This window comes from Neofelis nebulosa, chromosome 1, assembly GCF_028018385.1.
Source record: "Neofelis nebulosa isolate mNeoNeb1 chromosome 1, mNeoNeb1.pri, whole genome shotgun sequence".
Classification (NCBI taxonomy): Eukaryota; Metazoa; Chordata; class Mammalia; order Carnivora; family Felidae; genus Neofelis; species Neofelis nebulosa.
This window is the reverse complement of record NC_080782.1, coordinates 116,471,489-116,494,233: the sequence shown is the minus strand read 5'-3', so window position 1 is coordinate 116,494,233 and position 22,745 is coordinate 116,471,489. Positions and strand designations below refer to the sequence as shown.

Sequence of the window (22,745 nt, the reverse complement as noted above, 5' to 3'; positions counted from 1 at the left end):
AAAGGCAATGCTAAGGAGGCTTGTTCAGTTAGTGTTCTTAGTTGTAACTTGTCATGCTTTCACAATGACCTAGAAGCCTTCATTTTCCCTTGTTTCTAGAGTTGAGTCTCTTCTGTATTTGCCCTTCCCTATCAGCATATGAATATTCAGAAGATTCTCTTATTCTAGGTTGCTTTTCAGCCACTATGTTTTTTTTTTCCCCCTTTTGTGGTCATTCAATCAGTATATATCTTTAGAGTGCCAGGAACATTGTATTATTCACTAAGTATAAAGAAATAGAAGAGATGCGGTCCCTTACTTTTGAGAGTGCTCTGCTAGGAAAATCCCTGCTAGACTAATTTGCCATTCATTTTTATAAATACACTATAATTAGATTTCTTCTTTCTCCATTTCTTTCAAACTGTTGTCACAAGAATCACCAATGACTATTTAGTATGTCTGTTTGACTCTTGATCATTTTGCTGGTTTTTTATTTATCTGACTCCTTAGTCTCTCTTTTCTGCCTATTACACGTTAGTGTTACCCAGACTGTTCTCAGAGAATAAAAACAAAAACTTTTTGATTCTTATACATGTGAAACAGAACCTATTATTCTTGCTGCTGTTAAATCTTATAGAAGCTAAAATCTTAATTGCTTCACATTGATGTTCTTGGTTCATGTCATAGAAAGTACCAAAAGAGATGTGAGAGGGTCACTCAACTGATCAGATAAAGCCATATAGGTTAATCATATCTTAATGGGGATCATAACATGATTTGGAGTCTAGGCTTGAGATTTTCAGATCCAGAAATTTGATTTTCTCAGTGTACCAACAGTTGTGCTTTCTTGGATAGACTCACTTTTGTCATATTCATAAGAGATGGAGGTATACAAAAACATGTCATTTCCTTAATTTAAAGCATAAGTAGTTTTCTCACTATCAAACTACCTGTAAATTTCTTAGAATACTAATAAAGGGGAATATACAGTATTTTTTTTTAATTTTTTTATTTTAACGTTTATTTATTTTTGAGACAGAGAGAGACAGAGCATGAGCAGGGGAGGGGCAGAGAGAGAGGGAGATACAGAATCTGAAACAGGCTCCAGGCTCTGAGCTGCCAGCACAGAGCCCGACGCGGGGCTCGAACTCACGAGCTGCAAGATCATGACCTGAGCCAAAGTCGGACGCTCAACCGACTGAGCCACCCAGGCGCCCCTATACAGTATTAAGGGTAAGACTAGTGAAAACTATTCTGTCCCCCAGAAGTATTCATTCGTTAATAAAAACATTTGATAAGTGTTTCTTAATGTATGCAGGATAAAATACCACATTCTTACTTATCTCACCTTTATAGATTACATTTAGAATGTCACAGTCCTTCTAACACATTCATTATACTGGGTATATTCATTAGGTTTCATAATTTACTAAGTTTCACTATTTTAAATTACGATCAGAGTCTAGTTATTCATTTTTTAAATACAATCCACATTGTGGTTATGTTTGACCCTGAGCAACATGAGTTTGAATACAGATTTTTTTTTTTTTTTTTTTTTTTTAAAGTAAGCTTCATGCCCAGTATGGAGTCCAACTTGGGGCTTGAATTCATGACCCTGAGATAAGAGTCAGATGCTTAACTGAGCCACCCAGGTGCCCCTAAATGTAGACTTTTTTTTTTTTTTTTTTTTTTATAAATACAGTACTGTAAATATATATTCTCTTCCTTAAGATTTTCTTAATTTCATTTTCTCTAGCTTACTTTATCATAAGAATGCGGTATAAAATACATGTATATAATATGTGTTAATCAACTATATTACCAGTAAGGCTTCTGGTTAACAGTAGGCTACTGATAGTAAAGTTTTAGGGGAATCAGAAATTACACGTGGATTTTTGATTGCATGGGGGGTAGGGGGGGTTGTTGCCCCAAACCCCATGTTCACGGGTCAGCTGTAATTGAGTTGGAAATTTACTGAAGATTTCTTAGTATTTCTAAGGTGGATAATCTCATGTAATGCTTATTTAGGTTTTGCTCTTATAAATTATTTCTAATTTTAATGTGTACCTTATTTTGCCCCTGTGCATTATTTAAACACTAAATGGTTTAATTCTTGGGAATTTAGATACATTATGAACTGCTGCTCTCCAGATCTTTTTTTTTTTTTTTTTTTTTTTTTTTTACACTTTTATTTCAGAGAGAGAGCGAGTACCCACACAAGCTAGGGAGAGGGGCAAAGGTAGGGAGAGAGAGAATCCCAAGCAGGCTCTATGCACAGCATGAGCCTGTCACAGGTTTCAGAGAGAGTGAGTACCCACACAAGCTAGGGAGAGGGGCAGAGAGAAGGAGAGAGAGAATCCCAAGCAGGTCTATGCACAGCATGAGCCTGACAGAGGTGTATCGATCCCACCACCCTGGGATCATGATCTGAGCTGGGTTGGGCACTCAGCCGACTGAGCCACCCAGTTGCCCCTGCTCTCCAGATATTAACCTTCTTTACTGGAGAAAAAGAAAGTTTCTGCTTTAGGAAATACGGAGTATTATTTTATTCTACATGGTTTTCTTTCATGTGACAGCATCCGTTTTTATGTCCATTTAGCTTTTTTGAGCATTCCTTAATATTAGGCAGTACATTACATGTGGAAAATACAAAGATAGCTAAGATAGGTCCTAGATCTTAATAAACACAATTTCTTTAGGGAAATGGACTTAAAGGGTTTTTTTTTTGTTTGTTTGTTTGTTTTTTTAACATTTATTCATTTTTGAGAGACACAGAGACAGCGTGTGAATGGGAGAAGGGCAGAGAGAGAGGGAGACACAGAATCCGAAGCAAGATCCAGGCTCCAAGCTGTCAGCACAGAGCCCGATGTGGGGCTCGAACCCACGAACTGTGAGATCATGACCTGAGCCGAAGCCAGACACTCAACCCACTGAGCCACCCAGGCGCCCCTGGACTTAAAGGGTTTTAATCCCCTTACCGTTAGATAAACATAAGTAGAGGTTTTTTGATTATTGTAGCTTTAGCATTTGTCTTGTTCTTAAAAGCAGTTATTTAATTTTATAGTGTCTAAGACTGTAGCAGACCCTATCACTTGTACTTTTCAAGCCAGCATTAACTATGGAATGTTGAATGTTCATCAGTTCTCGAATAGTAAGTTGGTGATTTTTGTTTTAACATTAGGTTGCACTTCCTGCAGATGAAGATTATTTACCACTTAAACCTCGAGTTGGAAAAGCTGCAAAGGTCTGTACTTCGGCAATACAGTTTGTACAGTTTTGTGTCTCTTTTCTAAAAATCTTAAAGATAAATTCTTTCAAATGAGATTTTTATACTTCCCAGTGTGTGTATACCAAGAAGAAGCTACCTGAAGTCAAATGTAATGAGAACCAAATCAGTAAACTACCATGAAGAAAATCATGCATGATGTGATGAGATTTTTAAAAATGAAAGTAATGATTCTCCACATTCTTAAAGAATTTAATGAAAAATATGTCAATGTTTCTCTAGGAAAAAAGCATGTGTGCAATGTCATACATATAGTTTGAGAAGTTTAACAAGCTTTTAATGAAACTTAAACTCTAATGCTTATGTTAAATTGATTTTGAAGTACTGGTAGACCTTAAATGATAATTCAGATTTTCAGAGTCATTTTTTTCTCTGAATGAAAAATGGAGCATTTCTTCAAGTCTAGTAGATGTATTATTCTGCCTCTGCTCAGAGAACTTAAGTAAACTCGAGCAGAGTTCCCATCCGAATGGAAAGAATACCTATTTTAGGGGTTGCTGTGAAGGTTAATAATATATGGAAAATGTGTTGCACAGTGCCTACCACAAAACGTGGACAAATGGCAGTGTTACTCTGTTATAACTAATATAACGTGTATGTTAGCATAGTAAATTGAAAGATAGCAGAATGAGCTTCTGTGCTGTTTAAAGATGTTTTTTTAGTCTTCCTGATTTTCTCTGGTGGGTAACATAATTTTTAAATAGAATCATAAAGAAGTGTTCCCAGAATGCTTCTGGGGGGGCTAGCATCTCTTGATTTTAAGTGTGTTCTGATATGGCTAGATATTTTCATGCCAATACTATTTTTTTTTTATAGGAATACCCGTTCATTCTTGATGCTTTTCAAAGAGAAGCCATTCAGTGTGTTGATAATAATCAGTCTGTTTTAGTATCTGCACATACATCAGCAGGAAAAACTGTATGCGCTGAGTGAGTAGCTTTCTATTTAAAGGAAATTTTAGGCCTGTTAATATTTGTTCCTGTGCTGGTTTCTGATGTTATATTCTCTTGTTGGATTGACTCCTTTATTATTATATAATGTCCTTTTTTTATTTCTTATTATAGTCTTCGTTTTAAAGTCTATTTTGTCTGATCTGAGTGTGGTCTTCCTGCTTAATTTTGGTTTCCATTTGCATGGAGTATCCTTTTCCCGTTCCTTTACTTTCAGTCTGTGTGTGTCCTTATATCTGAAGCGAGTCTCTTTAGGCAGCATATAGCTGAGTTTTGTGGTTTTTATTCCATTCAGCTATTCTGTGTCTTTTTATTTGGGAATTTAGTCTATCTACATTTAAAGTAATGATAGATATGTACTTATTGCCATTTTATTAATTGTTTTCTGGCTGTTTTGTGTTCCTCTGTTCCATTCTTGTTTTACTGTGTACTTTTTAAAAGAATTTTTGAAATAACTTTTTTTTTTAATCTCACCCTTTACAAGTTTAAATTTTGGGGCTCCTGGGTGGCTCAGATGATGATTAAGCGTCTCACTTCAGCTCAGGTCATGATCTCCGGGTTCATGAGTTTGTACCCTGTGTTGGGCCCCCTGCTGTGGAGTGGCTCCCACAGAGCCACTTCAGATCCTCTCTCCCCCTCTCTCTGCCCCTCCCCTGCTAGCATGCTCCCTCGCTTGCTCTCTCTCTCCCTCAAAAATAAATAAAAACTAAGAAAAAAATTCTTTTTACTGTTTAAATTTTTTTGATTTTTACAAGTAAAGACAGTTTTACTTCTTTCTATTTTAAATACTTTTAATGTCTTGCCTTTTTGAACTGACTAGCATAGCCTAGTACAATGTTGAATGGAAGAGATGAGAGAGGACATCCTTGCCTTGTTCCTGTTATTAAGTCTTTATCAGCATGTTGTTATCTATAGGTTTTTCTTAGATGCTTTTTATCATTTTAAGGAAGTTCACTTCTGAGTTTGCTTGTGTGTGTTTATATGCCTATAGAATATTTTGCTACTGTATTTTGTCCAATTTTTTTTCTGTTAATATAATGAATACATTAATTTTCAAATAATAAACCAGCCTGAGATAAACCACAAGGTTATGATACATACGCTTGTAATAAACTGCAGTATTGTGATTTATAAGATACATATTTAGTCATTTTGATGACCAAATATGTTTCTTGTATGTATTTAGTCTTCATCCATGGTTCCTGGGTCAAGACTTCTAAAACCCTTGGAATTTCATGTGGTAAGAGCAATAAAGGTCTTTTGTTAGGTTTTAATGAGTTGACTTTGGATGGACTGGTTGCCAGGAGAATCAGCTATGTGATCCCTGTAGAATAGAGGGAAGAGGGCTGAGGCTTAAATCAGCCACTGACCAATGATTTAGTCGTGACTGTGATGTGAAGCTTCCATAAACCCAAAAGGACTCAGGTCAGTGAGGTTCCAGGTTGGTGAACATGTGCAGATGTTCTGGGAACAGATGTTCCAGAATAGTGCACACCTGGATAGGAAGGGCATTGGGAGATCTTCATCCTTTCCCCATACCTTGCCCTGTGTATTTCTTCATCTGGTTGTTGATTTGTATCCTTTAATATAATGGCAAATATAATTAGTATATTTACTGAGCTCTGTGAACTGCTCCAGCAAATTAATCTGAACCAAGGAGGAAGTTGTTGGAACCCTCTATCTGAAATCACTTGGTCAAAAGCACAGGTATCTGGCCTGGAGCTTGCTACTGGCATCTGAAGTGGGGGCTGGAGGACAGTGTTAACTGAGCCCTTAATATGTAGAATCTGAGGCTGTCTCTGGGGAGTGTCAGAATTTAGTTGAATTCTCAGACACCCTGCTAGTGCCTGAGAATTGGTTGGTGTTGTGAGTGGGGGACTCTCTCCCATGTTTGAATTGGGTCTAGGAATCCCCCCAAAATTCATGTTGGTAGATACATTATTGGATTAGATTTGCTTAAATTGTGGTAAGAATTTTTGCTTCTGTTCATGAAGGATTTTGGTCTGTAGTTTTATTGTAGTATCTTTTTTTGGTTTTGGTATCAGGGTGACATCTGTTTTTTTTACAGATTAGTCTGCTAAACTGATGCTGTCTGAACAGCATCATTTTTCTTCTTCTTAAAGAAACACTTTTACATTTAATGGTAGCACAAATCTCTTGATGAAAAATTCTTTTAATTTTTTCTTTCTTTTGGTAAAGATTTTATTTTTAAGTAATCTCTCCATCCAATGTGGGGCTCAAACGCCCAACTGCAAGATACTAGAGTTGCATGGTCCTCCATCTGAGCCAACCAGGTGCCACTCTTCCACCTTTTGTATATCTAAAACATCTTTTACTTTGCCTTCATTTTTGACAGATACTTGCAGTCAATAAAGAATTCTAATTCCTCTAAGAGTATTTTTTGACTTGCATAGTTTATGACAGGAAATCCCTGTCATCCTTACCTTGTTCCTCTGCAGATAATGTATCGTTTTTTTCTTGGCTACTTTTAATTAAGATTTTATCTTTATCAGGGTTTTAAGCAGTTTATTTATTTTTAGCGAGAGAGAGAGAGAGAGGAGAGCATGAGCTCTGGGGAGAGGGGCAGATGGCGAGAGAGAATCGTAAGCAGGCTCCATGCTCAGTGTGGAGCCATGCTCCATCCCATGACCCTGGGATCATGACCTAAGCAGAAATCAAAATTAGGCACTCAGCCCACTGACCCACCCAGTCACCCCTTAACCAATTTATGAGGAGGCTTGATGTAGTTTTTTTCATGTTTCTTGGACTTTGGGTTTGTTTTTCCATGTTGCCTCTGGCTTCTCTTCTTTAAGGTCTCTGATTACTATTACATTGGGCTACTTAAAGTTGCCTCATGATTCATTGATACTGTGTTCATTTTGGGCCTGTTCTAATGCTGTATCTTCCAATTCATTAATCTTTGCTTCTGCATTGTCTAATATGTCATTAATCCCATTCCACGTATTTTTATCTCAGATGTTGTTATTTGTTATTAGCTCAGATTTTCCTTGCTGGAAGTTTATTTTTATGTGTGGTGGGTTTTTTTGTTTTTTGTTTTATTTCCCATTTGTCTTCTTACTACTTTTTTTAGCTTCTTGAACATATGGAATACTGTTTACAAGCTGTTTAAATGTCTTTGTTACTGCTTTTTTCATTTGTGTTACTTCTAATCTGTTTTGATTGACTTTTCCCTGTGTTATAGGTCCATATTTTCCTCCTCCTGCATATTGTTTTGATGGAATGTTTGGCTGTTGTTAATTTTCATCACTGTCTTGGAGCAGTTTGATTATGATGTGACTTGACATAGCTCTTCTCATGTTTCTTGTGCTTGAGTTTGTTGGGCTTCTCAGATCTGTAGGTTTATTACAGTTTTCATCAAATTTGGGATAATTTCAGCAATTTTTTATTTCAAACATTCCCCTTCCTCCTTTTTCCTTGGGATCTTCACTTAAACTTGTATCATGCCTCTTTAATTGTCTCACAGCCCACTTACTGTGGGTTTTTTGGAGTTTTTTGGAGTTTATTCTGTGGTTTTCACTTTGGACAGCTTGTCTTGTTAGGTTTTCAAGTTTAATCATCTTTTTTTCTGCCATGTCTAATCTGATTTTAATTCTATCCAGTGTATTTCAAATCACACAATGGATTTTTCAACTCTACAAGTTTGATTTGGGTCTTTTAATTTTTTCCATTGTTTTTTTCTTACTGCTTTGTCTTTGTCATTCAGTTTGATAATGTTTCTAGGTGTGATTCTTTTTCATTTTTCCTGCTTGGATTTATTGTATATGTCAAATCTGTAGATTAATATATTTCTGTTTAAAACAAATTTAGGAAGTTTCTCACTGTTACTTTTTCACATAGTTTTTTCTTTTTCCTCACTTTGAAACTTCCACTGGGACACTGAGGTTGTCTCTTTTTTCCTTTCTTTAGATTTGATAATTTTTGTTGATCTATTTTCATATTTACTGATACTTTGTTCTGTCATCTCAAATCTGCTCTTGAACCCATCTAGTGAATTCTTCATTTCAGTTATTATACTTTTCACCTGTAGGGTTTTCATTTATGTATAAGTATAAACACAATATCTCTCTGTTCAGATGGCCTGTTTATTGAATAATTACCCTCTATTTCCTTTAATTCTTAGAATATGGCTTCCTTCCATTTTTTGGACTTGTTTCTGATAGCTGCTTTGAAGTCTGTGTCTGCTAAGTCCAATATCTGGGCTCACTGAGAATTAGTTTCTCATGACTGCTTTTTTCCCTAAGGATGGATCATACTTCCCTGTTTCTTTTATCTTCTAATGTTTTGTTCGAAAGTGGACATTTTAGATAATATATTGTAGCATCTCTATATCCTTTTTTCTTTCATATCTTTCCCAAAGTTTGTGTTTGATCATGTTTGGACAGCTTTTAATTTTTTGTTTAACTATTTGAGAAATATTGTTATATGGTTGTGTTATTATTATTTCCTCAAATAGGTTATAAGGCTTTTGTGGGCCAGACTGTGTTTTAAACAGGAAGACTCTACCACAGTGCTAACTTTAGTCATCATGGTCTATATTTAAATACTTAATTAAATTTTCTTTAGAAAACCAAAACTACTTTATTGCATTTTGTTGATAGCTATGGAGGAACTTTTCCATAATTAGACCTACCATAATTCCAGGCAAGGACTGATTTGGTATCTATTACATGTGGGAATGAATACATAAGGATGAACTTATTTTTGAAACTCAAAAGAGCAAAGCTCATTTTCCAATGTTCAGTAATTGTTTATGCTCTATGTGTGTATAAACAGGCAGAGGCTCTCAACTTTTGGAGGCTCATTTATAGAACCAAAAGTGTTTTACTTGGAAGAAATAGGGTAACCATTAGTAATCTTTTGGTATTAATAATTAAGTTACATTAACTCCAAGAGACCAGAGTTAAATATTCTTGTTTGGTTAGACCACTACATTTCAGATTTATTATTATTTTAATAGTTTGTCAGTAGTGATTAGAACAAGATACTCATGTTCTGCCAAGTCCATTGAAAATAAGTAATTAGGGGAAGTTGTGACAATTTATATATTAACAGAATTTTTAAATTACATACTTTAAAGAAAAGGTTTTGTAAATACTTGATTCTTATTTGCTTTCCCATTTCTAGGTATGCCATTGCATTGGCCTTAAGGGAAAAACAGCGTGTAATATTCACTAGCCCAATTAAGGCTCTGAGTAACCAGAAATACCGAGAAATGTATGAAGAGTTTCAAGATGTTGGTTTGATGACTGGAGATGTTACTATTAATCCTACAGCATCTTGTCTTGTTATGACCACAGAGGTAATTTATATGGTGCCTCATCCAGTCTTTCCTTTTAAATTTAATTAATGTATTTATTCACTTAGTACACCTAATGCGTTTTTACTTGCTCTATATAAACAAAATGTAATGCTTTATTTTCTGAGATTTACTTGACAGGGAAAAAAGTTCATCTTAAAGGTCTATTTTTAGTAATTACATAAATTTAGTTGTAAATTTTAATATTTCTATTATTTGTCATATGATATAGATTTTTTTCACCAAATATTTTTATTTTTAATTAAAAAACGTTATTTTTTGAGAGAGAGTGCACTCGCAAGCAGGGGAGGGGCGGAGAGAGAGGGAGGGAGAGAATCAAGCAGGCTCCACACTCAGCACAGAGCCAGTGGTGTGGCTTGATCTCACAAACGTGAGATCATGACCTGAGCTGTAATCAAGAGGCAGACACTTAACTGACTGAGCTCCCCGGGTAGCCCCGTCAATTTGTTTTCATGTCACTGACAATAAGTCTTTAAAAATATTTGGTGAGGGGCACCTGGGTGGCTCATTCGGTTAAGCCTCAAGACTCTTGATTTCGGTTCAGGTCATGATCTCATTGTTTGTGAGGTCCAACCCCTCATGGGGTTCTGTGCTGACAGTGAGGATCTGCTTAGGAGTCTCTCTCTGCCCCTCCCCCGCTCTTACCTGTGTGTGTGCTCTCTCTCAAAAAATAAACGTTAAATAAAAAGAAAATAGAGTTTTGTATACATAGTTTCACATAAGTAGTGGCTTTTCCTTCCACTTTTTATTTTTGTATCTTAGTGTTGATACAAATACATAAATAAGTTCTTTTAAAATGCCCAGTTTAGTTTCCTCCCATAATAGCAGTTAAGTTTTACTTAAAACCTATGTGTTTATATCTTATGTTTTGAATACAATCAGTTATCTTTGCTATACCAAGTACTTTCATACGTACTTGATTTATATCCCTGCATTTTATAAGGACATGGTACAACAGAGTGTAAATTAGCTTCTGGTCTGCAGAGTCAACCAAAAACATTGCTCACTTTTCATTTTGGTTCCCAAAGTAAGTTTCCATTCTCAAAACTTTTTCCATGTGTGGAAGATTTTCTTTAACTCAAAAATCAGGATACTGGTTGCCAGAGAGCATCCATGTTGTGAGATGAAGTAGAAAAAATCAGTAAACAGCATAAGGTACCATGTGTTGGATAGAAGATAATTTTAAGTTACTCTCATGTGCTACATAGTGTGGATCTTGTGATGAGTGTTGTATGTACAATGAAGTGGCTTCATACTTGAGATATATGGAAATAGGAGTGATAATTCTCTCCATGGATTGTACCTGATTACTAACTATTGAAAAGCCATTTATTTTGGTTTTATGAGAGAAGGAATATTATTTGCTTTATGAAATGTATTTAAGATGTAATCTCCTAAAATTATTTTAATACTTCTATTAAAAAAGCATTTCTAAAATTTCTTGTTAGAAAGAACTTGTGTCACAATTTTGTGAAATCATTTATATTTTTTTTAGATTTTGAGAAGTATGCTGTACAGAGGTTCTGAAGTTATGCGAGAAGTTGCTTGGGTCATATTTGATGAAATTCATTACATGAGAGATTCAGGTATATTCTGCCATGTTGAGATGTGTGCCATGTATTTTCCTTAAGAAGGGCATTAGGAATTTTGAAGAACTAGTTAAATTTTGCTTTGGATTTTCATGTGGCTAGAGTTCTAATAGATTTTCCACTACATTGTGAGAAACATGATATAATACTTCAGATAGGAGCTCATTTAACTTTAGTTTCTTAAATAGTAATCAGGTAAGAAAAAATGCAAATTCTTACAAAACAATTGGAATTAAAACTAGTTTGTTTTTAATAGACAATGCTCCAAAATAACTGTTAAAGAATTTTAAAAATTTTTAGCCTACAGAGTTAACTTTCTTGATTTTTTGTTACTATTTTAGTTTTTAAAAACTAAGAAATGCATGGTTATGGTAAAAAAAAAATACTAAGGATTATGAAATAAAAATGAGAAAAAATTATAATTATCCCTTTACTTGAACTATTACACTATTGTAAGGACTAGTAGGTATACTTGGACTTTTGAGTGGAGCTGGGAGGGCTAATGGTTACTTTTAAAAGTTAAATATTTAGTATGTACACAATTAAAGTAAAATTCAGTTTTTATTTAAACTAAAATACTGAGTTAACCTGTATTTGTAGTAGAAGTAACAAATTCATAAAAGTAGGTTTTGAATAGGTCTGTTTTGGTTTTAAAATTCTGAATCCTGGGGGTGCCTGGGTGGCTCAGTCATTTGAGTGGCTGACTTCAGCTCAGGTCATGATCTCATAGTCTGTGAGTTTGAGCCCTGTGTTGGGCTCTGTGCTGACAACTCAGAGCCTAGAGTCGGCTTCCAATTCTGTGTCTCCCTCTCTTTCTACCCCTCCCCTGCTTACTCTGTCTGTCTGTCTCTGAAAAATAATAAACATTAAAAAAAATTTTTTTTAATAAAATTCTGAATCCTGTATTGATACATTTATTTTAGAGGAAAATTCTCACGCTGATTTTTTTTTTCCATTTAAATAAAAACTGACATGATTTTACTGCTCATTAAATCTTTCATATCTAGAGATCATGAGGGTAATTTGGATGAAAGTTGCCTTAGAGTAAAGTAACAGTGTGTCTTTGAAATTTGTTGCTGTATAACTTTTCTAAAAGTTATTAACTTTGTTTTCTCAAAATGAAATGGAAATACTGTTTCCATTGTCATGGGACTCTTATGCTGTGTGAGAAGTTTCAGTCTGGAGCTACTCCAGAGGCTGTAATTGTAGAGTACATTGTGCTTTTAGTGATTTAGTCTCCCACTTTTCTACTGGGTAAATTCACAGTAAGACATAGTAGTTTTCAGTAGGGATTTGTAGCTAAAAATATTTGTGTAAAGTGGTCTGCATTTCTAATTAATGAGCTTGGGATAAGATAATTTTAGATTACTTACCAATAAAGTGACTCTGAATTCCAAGATATATTTGTTTTTTTTTTCAGAGCGTGGTGTTGTATGGGAAGAAACTATTATTTTGCTTCCTGACAATGTCCACTATGTCTTTCTTTCGGCTACTATTCCAAATGCCCGACAGTTTGCTGAATGGATTTGCCATTTACATAAACAGGTATTTTCTTTGTTTTTTGAAGTCTTCAATACTTAAAATGTTAAGTTGTGATTGCTATCTTATATACTTTGTTCTTGATACTGCCCTAGAATTAAGAAAACCTTTTAATGTGAAATTACTTCTCAAGTCAAGCAAGCTCATCAGAATCAACTGACTAGCTTTTTACAAGTGTGTATTTTTTTTTAAATTTATTTATTTATTTTGAGAGAGACAGAGCATGAGTGGGGGAGGGGCAGAGAGAGATGGGAAGGTGGGGAGAGAGAATCCCAAGCAGGCTCTGCGCTGTCAGCACAGAGCCCAGCACAGGGCTTAAACTCACAAAACCGTGATACCATGACCTGAGCCGAAACCAACAGTTGGAAGCTTAACCAGCTGGGCCACCCAGGTGCCCCTTAAGTTTGTATTTCTGAGTGCCATCTTAAACCCAATATGTCAGCATCTCCCGGAGTAGGGTCTTGGGAGCTCTGACTTTTAAAAGCTCCCAAGTTGATCCTGGTGGTCTGCCAGGTTTGGAAACTAATGCATTTATTCATAGAGTGAGCCCTCTGAGAAGAGAATTTCCTCTTAAGACCTCAGTACCAGGAAAAAGCTGGGCATTTCCTGAGCATGTGATATGATTTTTCTGTGAACACAGTCACATGTTTTCCTTTTGCTTTTGTGGTCCAACTTTTGCAGCAGTATAGGGCCTTATGGCAAACATTTGTTTATGTGTACTAAATTTATTCTTGGTTTTGTTTTCCTGCCCTCATTTTTCCTTTGTACCAATATTCTTACAAAGTATTATCTGTTCATAAGGTCTCTAATTGTGTTTTTCTAACACCTATGTTGCTTCTGTACAATAGAAACCTAGTGGATCTTCAACCTGCTGATTTAGTAAAGCTTTGAAAACTCACTCTGGGTCAGAAAAGTCCCATTTACCTCAGGGAGCATTCTGTTTCACCATACCACTGCAGTGTAGTAACAGCGTCTTCTTTAATTTTAGTATCCAAGTCTAGGGTATGAATTCAAGGTCTTTATTGAAACTCAAATCATACATCTGGCCCTAATTAGGGTATTGATAAAATTGAATAGATGGTAATGTCATTTGAGAGCTGATTTTTCCACATTTTTCTCTTGCCTTGTTTTAAAAATTTTTAGTTTTTCTCTTTTTGGGGTGTTGAATTCAAAAGTGTATTTCCCCAAGGTCTTTTACTTAGATCAAATACACAGTATTATTTTGAAGAAATTAAATATTATGTGCCTAATTGTTTTTCATTGTTTTTACAGCCTTGTCATGTAATTTACACAGATTATCGGCCTACACCATTGCAGCACTACATTTTTCCAGCAGGGGGAGATGGCCTGCACCTTGTGGTTGATGAAAATGTAAGGGAGTAATGGTGATTCTTAATCTGTAGTGTCAGGATAGAAGTTCATTTTTTCTTTCTTTTTTTTTTTTTTTTTTTAAATTTTTTTTTTCAACGTTTTTTATTTATTTTTGGGACAGAGAGAGACAGAGCATGAACGGGGGAGGGGCAGAGAGAGAGGGAGACACAGAATCCGAAACAGGCTCCAGGCTCTGAGCCATCAGCCCAGAGCCTGACGCAGGGCTCGAACTCACGGACCGCGAGATCGTGACCTGGCTGAAGTCGGATGCTTAACCGACTGCGCCACCCAGGCGCCCCTCATTTTTTCTTTCTTAAGTAGTTTTATAGTCCAGAATTGTTGGGTTTGTGTGTACTTGTATTTCAAAAATTATATTTAAGACTTGTGTTTGGTTCTCTGTTTCTCTTGTGCATGAATTAAGATTTTTCTTCTTTCCCGGTATTTTTAAATGCCTGGAGAATAGGGATTTAGGATGTGTTTCAGATATGTTATGTTTTGCTTTACCCCCTTTTAGTACCTCTTTATCACCTTTTATTGTACCTTACGCACAACTTTATTTTGTATTTTTTGTTTTACAATTTTTTTAATGTTTGTTTATTTTGAGAAAGCACGCCTGTGAGCAGGAGAGGGGCAGAGAGGGAGAAAGTGAATTCCAAGCAGGCTCCAGGGTCATTGCCCACAGGGGGCTCATCTCATGACAGTGAGATCATGACCTGAGCTGAAATCAAGGGTCAGATGCTTAACTGAGTGAGCCACCCAGTGTCCCTGTACAACATGTTTTAACTCTTTTAGTGACCTTTGTTATCATTATCGTATTAAATTATTTTTATTTTGAGGAAGGTTTGTTTGGAGGTATGAAAAATGTTTGGATTTTGGTTAAATCTTATTGAAGTAATGTAGAAAAATATTTGATTCCAGGGTGACTTCAGAGAAGATAATTTTAATACTGCAATGCAAGTACTTCGAGATGCTGGTGATTTGGCAAAAGGAGATCAGAAGGGGCGAAAAGGAGGAACAAAAGGTAATTTGAAACTTTGTTAACTTTTTTCCCTCAGGAAGCTGGATAAAGATCTAGATAGTAAATGATAAAATTGGATAAAGGTTCATCTCTTTTTCCTATATGACATTGAGATATAATTCACATACTATACATTTCATCCATTAAAATGTACAATTTAATGGTTACTGGTTTATTAACAGAATTATGCAATCATTAACATAGTTTTTTTATTGAGATATAATTCATATACCATAAAAATCACCTTTTTTAAGTGTACAACTCAGTGTATTTTAATATATTCTCAAACTTGTGCAACTACTATCTAATTCCAGAACATTTTCATTAACTCAGAAGGAAACCCTGTATCCATTAGCAAGTATTCCTCATTTTTCCTCACCTCTTCCCGCACCCCTCGGCCTTAGGCAGTCCCTAATCTATCTTCTATTTCTTTTTTCCTCTTTGAACATTTTATGTAACTAGAATCACAGTTTGTGTGTTTTTTTGCAGCTTCTTCTTTCACTTAGCTTGTTTTCAAGGTTCATTCATTCTATAGCATATGTCAGTACTTCATTCCTTTTACAGTCAAACGACATTTCATTATATGAATATGCCACATTTTATTTATTTGTTATCAGTTGTTGAACATTTGGGTTATTTCTCTTTATTGCTTATTGTGAATAGTGCTGTAAATATTTGTGTTCTGTAAGTTTTTATGTAAGCATACGTTTTCTTTTCTCATTGAGCATATACCTAGCAGTGGAATTGTTGAGTCATATGGTATTTCATATGTTTAAATTTTTGAATAGCTGTTAGATTATTTTCCAAAGTGGCAGCTCCATTTTACATGCTTCAGAAGGGTCTGAAGTTTCTATTTCCTCCACATCCCTGCTAGTATTTACTGTAATCTATGTGAATATAGTCATCCTAATGGAATAAAGTGGTATCTGAGCGTGGTTTTGATTTACATTTGTCTCATGGCTAATGTGGTGTTCATTTATCTTTTCATGTGCCTATTGGCTATTTGTATATCTTATTTGGAGAAATACTCAAAATCTTTTGCCAGTTTAAAAATGAAATTGTCTTGTTGTTGAGCTATAAGGATTCTTTGTATACTCTGGATAGTAGACCCTTATCTATATTTTCCCATTCTGTGGTAATGTGGTCTTTTCACTTTTTGTTGGTGTCTTTTGGGGCCCCTGGGTGGCTCAGTTGGTTAAGCGTCTGACTTTTGATTTCCACTTAGGTCATAATCTCATGGTTTGTGAGTTTGAGCCCCACGTCGGGCTCCACACTGACCTTGTGGAGCCTGCTTGGGATTCATATTCTCTCTCTCTCTCTCCTCGCTCTTCTCGCTCTCCTCGCTCTCTTTCTCTCTGCCCTTCCCCTCCCCCCTTCAAAACAATGTTTTTAATTTTGATGAAATCCAGTTTATGTTTTTTTTTCTTTTGTTATACATCATACCTGAGAATGCTTTGCCTAATATCATATCTTGGAGATTTACTTCTATATAGTTTTTAAGAATTTTATAGTTATGTACTTTATGTTTAGGTCTATAATCCATTTGGAGGTAATTTTTACATATGTTTATATACTCTTTTTGCAGGTCCATCAAATGTGTTCAAGATTGTGAAGATGATTATGGAAAGAAATTTTCAACCTGTAATTATTTTCAGCTTTAGTAAGAAGGATTGTGAAGCCTATGCACTTCAGATGACCAAATTAGATTTTAACACAGGTACTATGTAATTTCAGCATAGTTTACGTGTAAATGAGTGTATATCTGTTTCTAGTAAGAAGATCAATATGTTGTGATTAATCTATTGTGTATTGCTAGGATATGCAGTTCCCCCTACAGTCACAGTAACAAGTACTCATTACCTTATAAAATCTTTAAAAAAGACCTTGTTTTATTCTTTCCTTCCTTTCCTTTCTTTTGTTTTCTTTTACTGGGAGGTTTAAAGTACATTGCTCTGTGTAAAATCCAAAGACCCTTACTGAAAAATACTAGAATTATATTCCCTTATACTTCATTGCCATAAGCTCCTTTGCTTTGGAGATTTTCTGTGTGACTACGTAAGGTTAGGTTTCTTGGTCAGATCACTTTCTATACAGAAAGTGCTGTGGTTTCGGGGTGCCTGGTTGGCTCATTTGGTTAAGTGTCCAGCTTCAGCTCAGGTCATGATCTCACAGTTCATGGGTTCAAGTCCCACGTTGGGCTCTGGGCTGACAGCTCAGAGCCTGGAGCCTGCTTTGGATTCTGTTCTGTCTCTTTCTCTGCCCCTCCCCGCTCACACTCTGTCTTCTCTCTGTCTCTGAAAAATGAATAAACGTTAAAAAAGAAAACAAAGTATTGTGCTTCATTCTTCTGGAAATCCAAACCAGGAAGGCTTGCCCTTTATTTAACCGTGGTATAATCTTTTGAATAAAGTAGTTACTTGTATTTAATTAATAAATTATTCCCACATGTTATCTGTAAATGTAACCCAAACTCACACAGCTAGGTAGTAGCACAGCCTATCCAAAAATTCAGCATACTGAATACCAGCCCATTTATTATTCATTTCATCCTTTTACATATGTAATCTTGTATTGTGAGGAGTGAATAATATCCTCAGTCATCCAAAATCAAATGTCATTTGTATTGCTTTCATCACCAAGGCACAGAACTAAACCCATGCATTTTAGGGCTATCTTTTTACTTATCCATAAGCAAAGTGATAATAACAGATAACCCACATAAACTCCTAAAGTTAGTAATATTTTATTTTTTAATGGAGAAATTGCTCTGCTTAGAAATGTTTTCTTTTAACTGCTAATGCTGAATTCGCTTAATGTCGCAGGGTCATATATTTAATTGAGCAAATATATATTGGCTTCCTATTATTTAGTAGATGCTATATGTGAAGGCAGTATAAAGGTTAAGAGCATAGGCTTTGGAATTGCTCCTCTAACAGTTAATAGCAGTTTCCATCATTTGGAGTTAGTCTCACTTTCCTCAGTAGTGGATAATAATAGTCCATGTGATCTATAATTGTTAGTCTTACATATTGGATATACAGCACTTAGTGTAGTTTTTGTTATTTTTATAAGATAGTACTTTTATTCATGGATAAATTCTGTTAGATATATTTTGAAGGGCAATGAATTTTATTAAATGGTAATTTTTATCCACTTTCCCTTTTGACTGCCTTAAATACTCTTTTATTCTTTATAGATTTTTATTCTTTGCAGTGTGTGAGGTTTGGTATCACTGATTCATTTAGATATTTATGTACCTTTGAATTTTTTCTTAGATGAAGAAAAGAAGATGGTTGAAGAAGTATTCAGTAATGCCATTGACTGCTTGTCTGATGAAGATAAAAAACTCCCTCAGGTATGATTTAGTGTCCCTAAGTGTGGGTATTAAGTGTGATAGGGTACTTTCACTTCGCATTTCTTGGTTTTGTTACTATATATTGCACTGTTTATGCACTGCTTTAAATATGTTGCGTTGTACCCAGAAATAATAACCTTGATTTTTATTTTACACTTCTGAAAAGATGACAGTAGGAAAGATTTGCTGCCTAAGGGAACTAGAAACTAGCATGGTCTGGAAATTACTGCTTCAGTTCCTAATACTACAGAATTATTAGTGCTAGTTTTAAGTCACTAAATTTCTTTATTTTATTTAGAGACAGAGAGAGGGAGGGAGGGAGAGAGCAAGTGCCTGTGCAAGGGGGAGGGGCAGAGAGAGAGAGAGAATCCCAGGCAGGCTCTGCATTGTCAGCAAGGAGCCTGACACAAGCCTTAAACTCAGGAACCAGGAGATGATGACCAAAGCTTGAAGATCAAGAGTAGGACACAACTGACTGGGCCACCCATGTACCCCAAGTCACTAAATTTCTTAATTCATAGGACTACCAAACAAAACACCTAATGAAAATCATGTGTTTAGCAAGGAATTTAATGTCTACTATGCTTTTAATCCAGTGGCTTCTCTTTTGACTACTGGAAATGCCTGGAATTTCTAAAATCTACTTATGACTAGGTGCCCCTCTCAGAAGTTCTGGTTTCATTGGTCTGGTGTGTGTTGTGGTTGTTAGAATCTCAGAAGCTCTTCAGGTGATTCTGATGTGCATCCAAACCTGAGAACTCCTGTAGTATGACCTAATATATGAAAATTTTGTTTTGTGAAAAGAAAGTTCAGAGGTCAGTCATACTCTGCGTATAAATGATTGCTCTGATATATAAGGGATTTATGGTAAAACTGCAGTAGGATGTTTAAAATAGTATTTAACTTACAAGACTTTTCTTGTAATTTCTCTTCCAACCTGAATTACTAGTATTTGAGGGCTGAGCTATGTCTTGATACATTTTTGTTACCTGAGCATAGTTCTAATAGTAGACATGTAATGCCATTTGTTAAAGTGCTAATGAGGATGAATTCTTCAGTAATTCAATTGTTTTTAGGTGAAGTACATATTTATATTGAGTATGCCTTGTGTTTGTTTATTTATTTATTTTTAGTAGGAGCTGGCTATTATTTTTTTAAGTTTATTTTGTGCAGATATAAATGTCCTTATGACTTAGTTTTTGGGGACAAGGTGAAGTGATGCTGGAAAATTTGAATGAGGCAGCAGTGCATATATGAATTTTATTTAAAACATATCATTCACATTAAGGAAAGCTAGGACAGAATTATGTTGAGTTTTGAGTTTAATAATCTGGGAATATGGGTTTAGTTTTGGCTTTTATTCTGAAAAGGTTATATAACATTTCTTTGAACAGCCTTCTTTCTTGATCACACATTTTTCTTCGGTTTAACATTTTTGATGTCCCTTTTCTGTACATTATTGAAAAATAAACATTATTCCAAACATAGGTCGAACATGTACTTCCTCTTTTGAAGCGGGGAATTGGTATTCACCATGGTGGCTTACTTCCTATTTTGAAAGAAACTATAGAAATTCTCTTTTCTGAAGGATTGATAAAGGTATGATTTTATTTTTATTTATTATGCCTTAGAATTGTGTCATATGGACAGTTTGAAAATTATTATTATTTTTAAGTAGGCTCCACACCCAACATGGGGCTTGGACTCACGACCCTGAGATTGAGCTGCTTGCTCGATTGACTGAGCCAACCAGGTGTCCCAACAGTTTGAGAATTATTTAGAACACTGTTTCTAGGCAACTTTACATATATGTGCATACATATGAATGTGTAAAATATGTAAAAAATGTTTAAAAGTAAATATTTACATATATATGTTTTTAAACTAGGTCCTCTGGAATGATTTAAATACTGAAGTTGATTTTTATATATAGTGTTATAATTCATTCAGGTTTATAGGTAAAATTTTATTTGTTTTTCTTCCTATTATTCAAGTAAGAAATGGTAACACTATACAGTGTGGGGTTTTTCAGAAGGTGCTATTTAATTATCAGAAATGGAATTGATTCTTAGTGGACTCCTTTCTATATACAGATTAAAACAATTAGAAAAGACAGGAGAATTGCTGGTAGACTTACAAAAGAGTTTTTCAGGATATGCTATTTTAAACTGCAGGGAGTCTAACTTAATTTTAAAGGTTATGTTGATGTTTGTACCCAAAAATAAGGTGTTAAAAATGGGAAACAAATTCAAAATGTAGTCATAAACCTGCATATGACTCATAAGTTATTTTATGTTTAATGTTCAGGTTAGAATTTGAAAAATCAGAGTTATGAGGATCTCAGCACTAGTAGAACATTTAAAAAGTTAGTCACATTTAAGAACATAACTTAGGAATTTTAGATAAAAAATTGGTTACTATTTATATCTGGGTCCTGGTAAGGCCCTGTTGATGTTCTTTTGTTGATTATTGTTGAGGCTTATTTTAAAGAATCTTTTCTTAAAAATTTAAGTGATAGTTGGTGGTGGTAAAAGTCAAATAGAACGATTGCAAATAAAGCAAAAAATGGAAGACCATATTCCCCTTCACTTCTCAGGAATACCCATTAACATACATACAAATAATACAGGACTTTTCTTTAATTTTATTTCTTTATTTTGAGAGGGAAACAGTGCGAGAGAGAGAGAGAGAGAGAGAGAGAGAGAGAGAGAGGAAGAGGGAGGAAGCATTAGTTGGGGAGGGAGAGAAAGGGAGAGAGAATTCTAAGGAGGCTCCTCATTGTCAGTTCAGAGGCTGATGCGGGGCTCGAATTCACAAATCATGAGATCACGACCTGAGCTGAAATGAGGAGTCATTTAACTGACTGAGTCACCCAGACACCTGATGACTTATATTTTAGACAAAAATTATACTACCCATGTTACTAGATTTTGTCATATGCATAGCTTTTCATTCTTTTTAACAAGTGAATGGCATTCTTTTGAGTTGATGAAATAAGATTTTTTAATTTTCATTTCTATTGGTGAAAATTTAGATTGATAATACTTCAGTGACTTTACTTGTATGTATACATCTTTGTGTGCTTAAACCATACAGTTTTTTGTGTGTTCCAGTTTTTGTTGGTAAAGTCTTAAAAGTGAACTTAGCCAGTAACTCTCTTCTCCCCTCAGAGATCCTGAAGATGGCTCCAAAACTGTGGTATCATTAGTTGGAGAGCCAGGAAATGTGACTTTCTGTGTTTAGAAAAGTAATCTACAGCCTCATGCTTTGTACATTAGACCGGTAGTATCCTCTTCAAGTTAGCACCACTGGAATTTAGGAAAAACTTTTCTTTTCCCTAATTAAAAAATTTCTGGGATGCAAGGGACTTTAGATACTATTTAATCATTTTATATTTAAAATACTGAAACACATCTGAGACTAGTATGTGGTCTTATTTTTGCAATCTCTAATAACTAATTTTGAAAAGTAATGTTTTGTTTGTACTTGAAAATTACAAAACTAGTTTTTTAGCTTAATGTACATGTTTAATCATGTAAATTTTCCATTTATTTAGGCCTTATTTGCCACAGAGACTTTTGCCATGGGAATTAATATGCCAGCTAGAACTGTTTTATTTACAAATGCCCGAAAATTTGATGGGAAAGATTTCCGATGGGTAAGTAAAATAATTAACATGTTGAAATAATTTTTTTTTAACATTTATTCATTTTTGAGAGAGCACGAGCAGGGAGGGGCAGAGAGAGAGACACACACACAGAATCCAAAGCAAGCTCCAGGCTCTGAGCTGTCAGCACAGAGCCCGACACGGGGCTTGAACCCACAAACTGTGAGATATGACCTGAACTGAAGCCATACCCTTAACCAACTAAGGCACTCACGTGCCCCAATGTATTGAAATAATTTTTATTTTACCATTTGTTTTACCTAAAGTGATTTGGGCTTATATAATCTTTGAGATTTTCAGTTATAAATCTGAAGAATTTGTACCCGAGCCAGTAAGCGAGTTCATCAACATTACACTTGAGATCCTTCATTTCTATCCATTAGCCAAAAACAAAAACCTCTCTTGATGAAAGAGTTTGACGATGAGAGATAAGTGTGCAGATGATTCGTGAATGCTTTAAAACATTAAAAACAATTTTTTTAATGTTTATTTTTGAGAGAGAGAGACAGAGTATGAGTATGAGTAGGTGAGGGCAGAGAGAGAGGGAGGCGCAGAATCCGAAGCAGGCCCCAGGCTCCGAGCTGTCAGCACAGAGCCTGACGTGGGGCTTGAACCCGCAAACCATGAGATCATGACCTGAGCCAAAGTCAGAT

The 22,745-nt window shown here is 35.2% G+C and overlaps 1 protein-coding gene across 1 annotated transcript in view; it reads left to right on the top strand.

Moving 5' to 3' along the window:
* The window catches only part of MTREX (Mtr4 exosome RNA helicase), a 108,399-nt gene that overhangs the window by 11,384 nt on the left and 74,270 nt on the right, over positions 1–22,745 (top strand). The window contains exons 4-14 of the mRNA XM_058732467.1: positions 3,161–3,223; positions 4,082–4,194; positions 9,361–9,535; positions 11,049–11,139; positions 12,563–12,687; positions 13,954–14,052; positions 14,971–15,073; positions 16,656–16,787; positions 18,346–18,425; positions 19,914–20,024; positions 21,982–22,083. Of these exons, the coding sequence (XP_058588450.1) occupies positions 3,161–3,223; positions 4,082–4,194; positions 9,361–9,535; positions 11,049–11,139; positions 12,563–12,687; positions 13,954–14,052; positions 14,971–15,073; positions 16,656–16,787; positions 18,346–18,425; positions 19,914–20,024; positions 21,982–22,083 (1,194 nt within the window). The remainder of the gene's footprint in view (positions 1–3,160; positions 3,224–4,081; positions 4,195–9,360; positions 9,536–11,048; positions 11,140–12,562; positions 12,688–13,953; positions 14,053–14,970; positions 15,074–16,655; positions 16,788–18,345; positions 18,426–19,913; positions 20,025–21,981; positions 22,084–22,745) is intronic.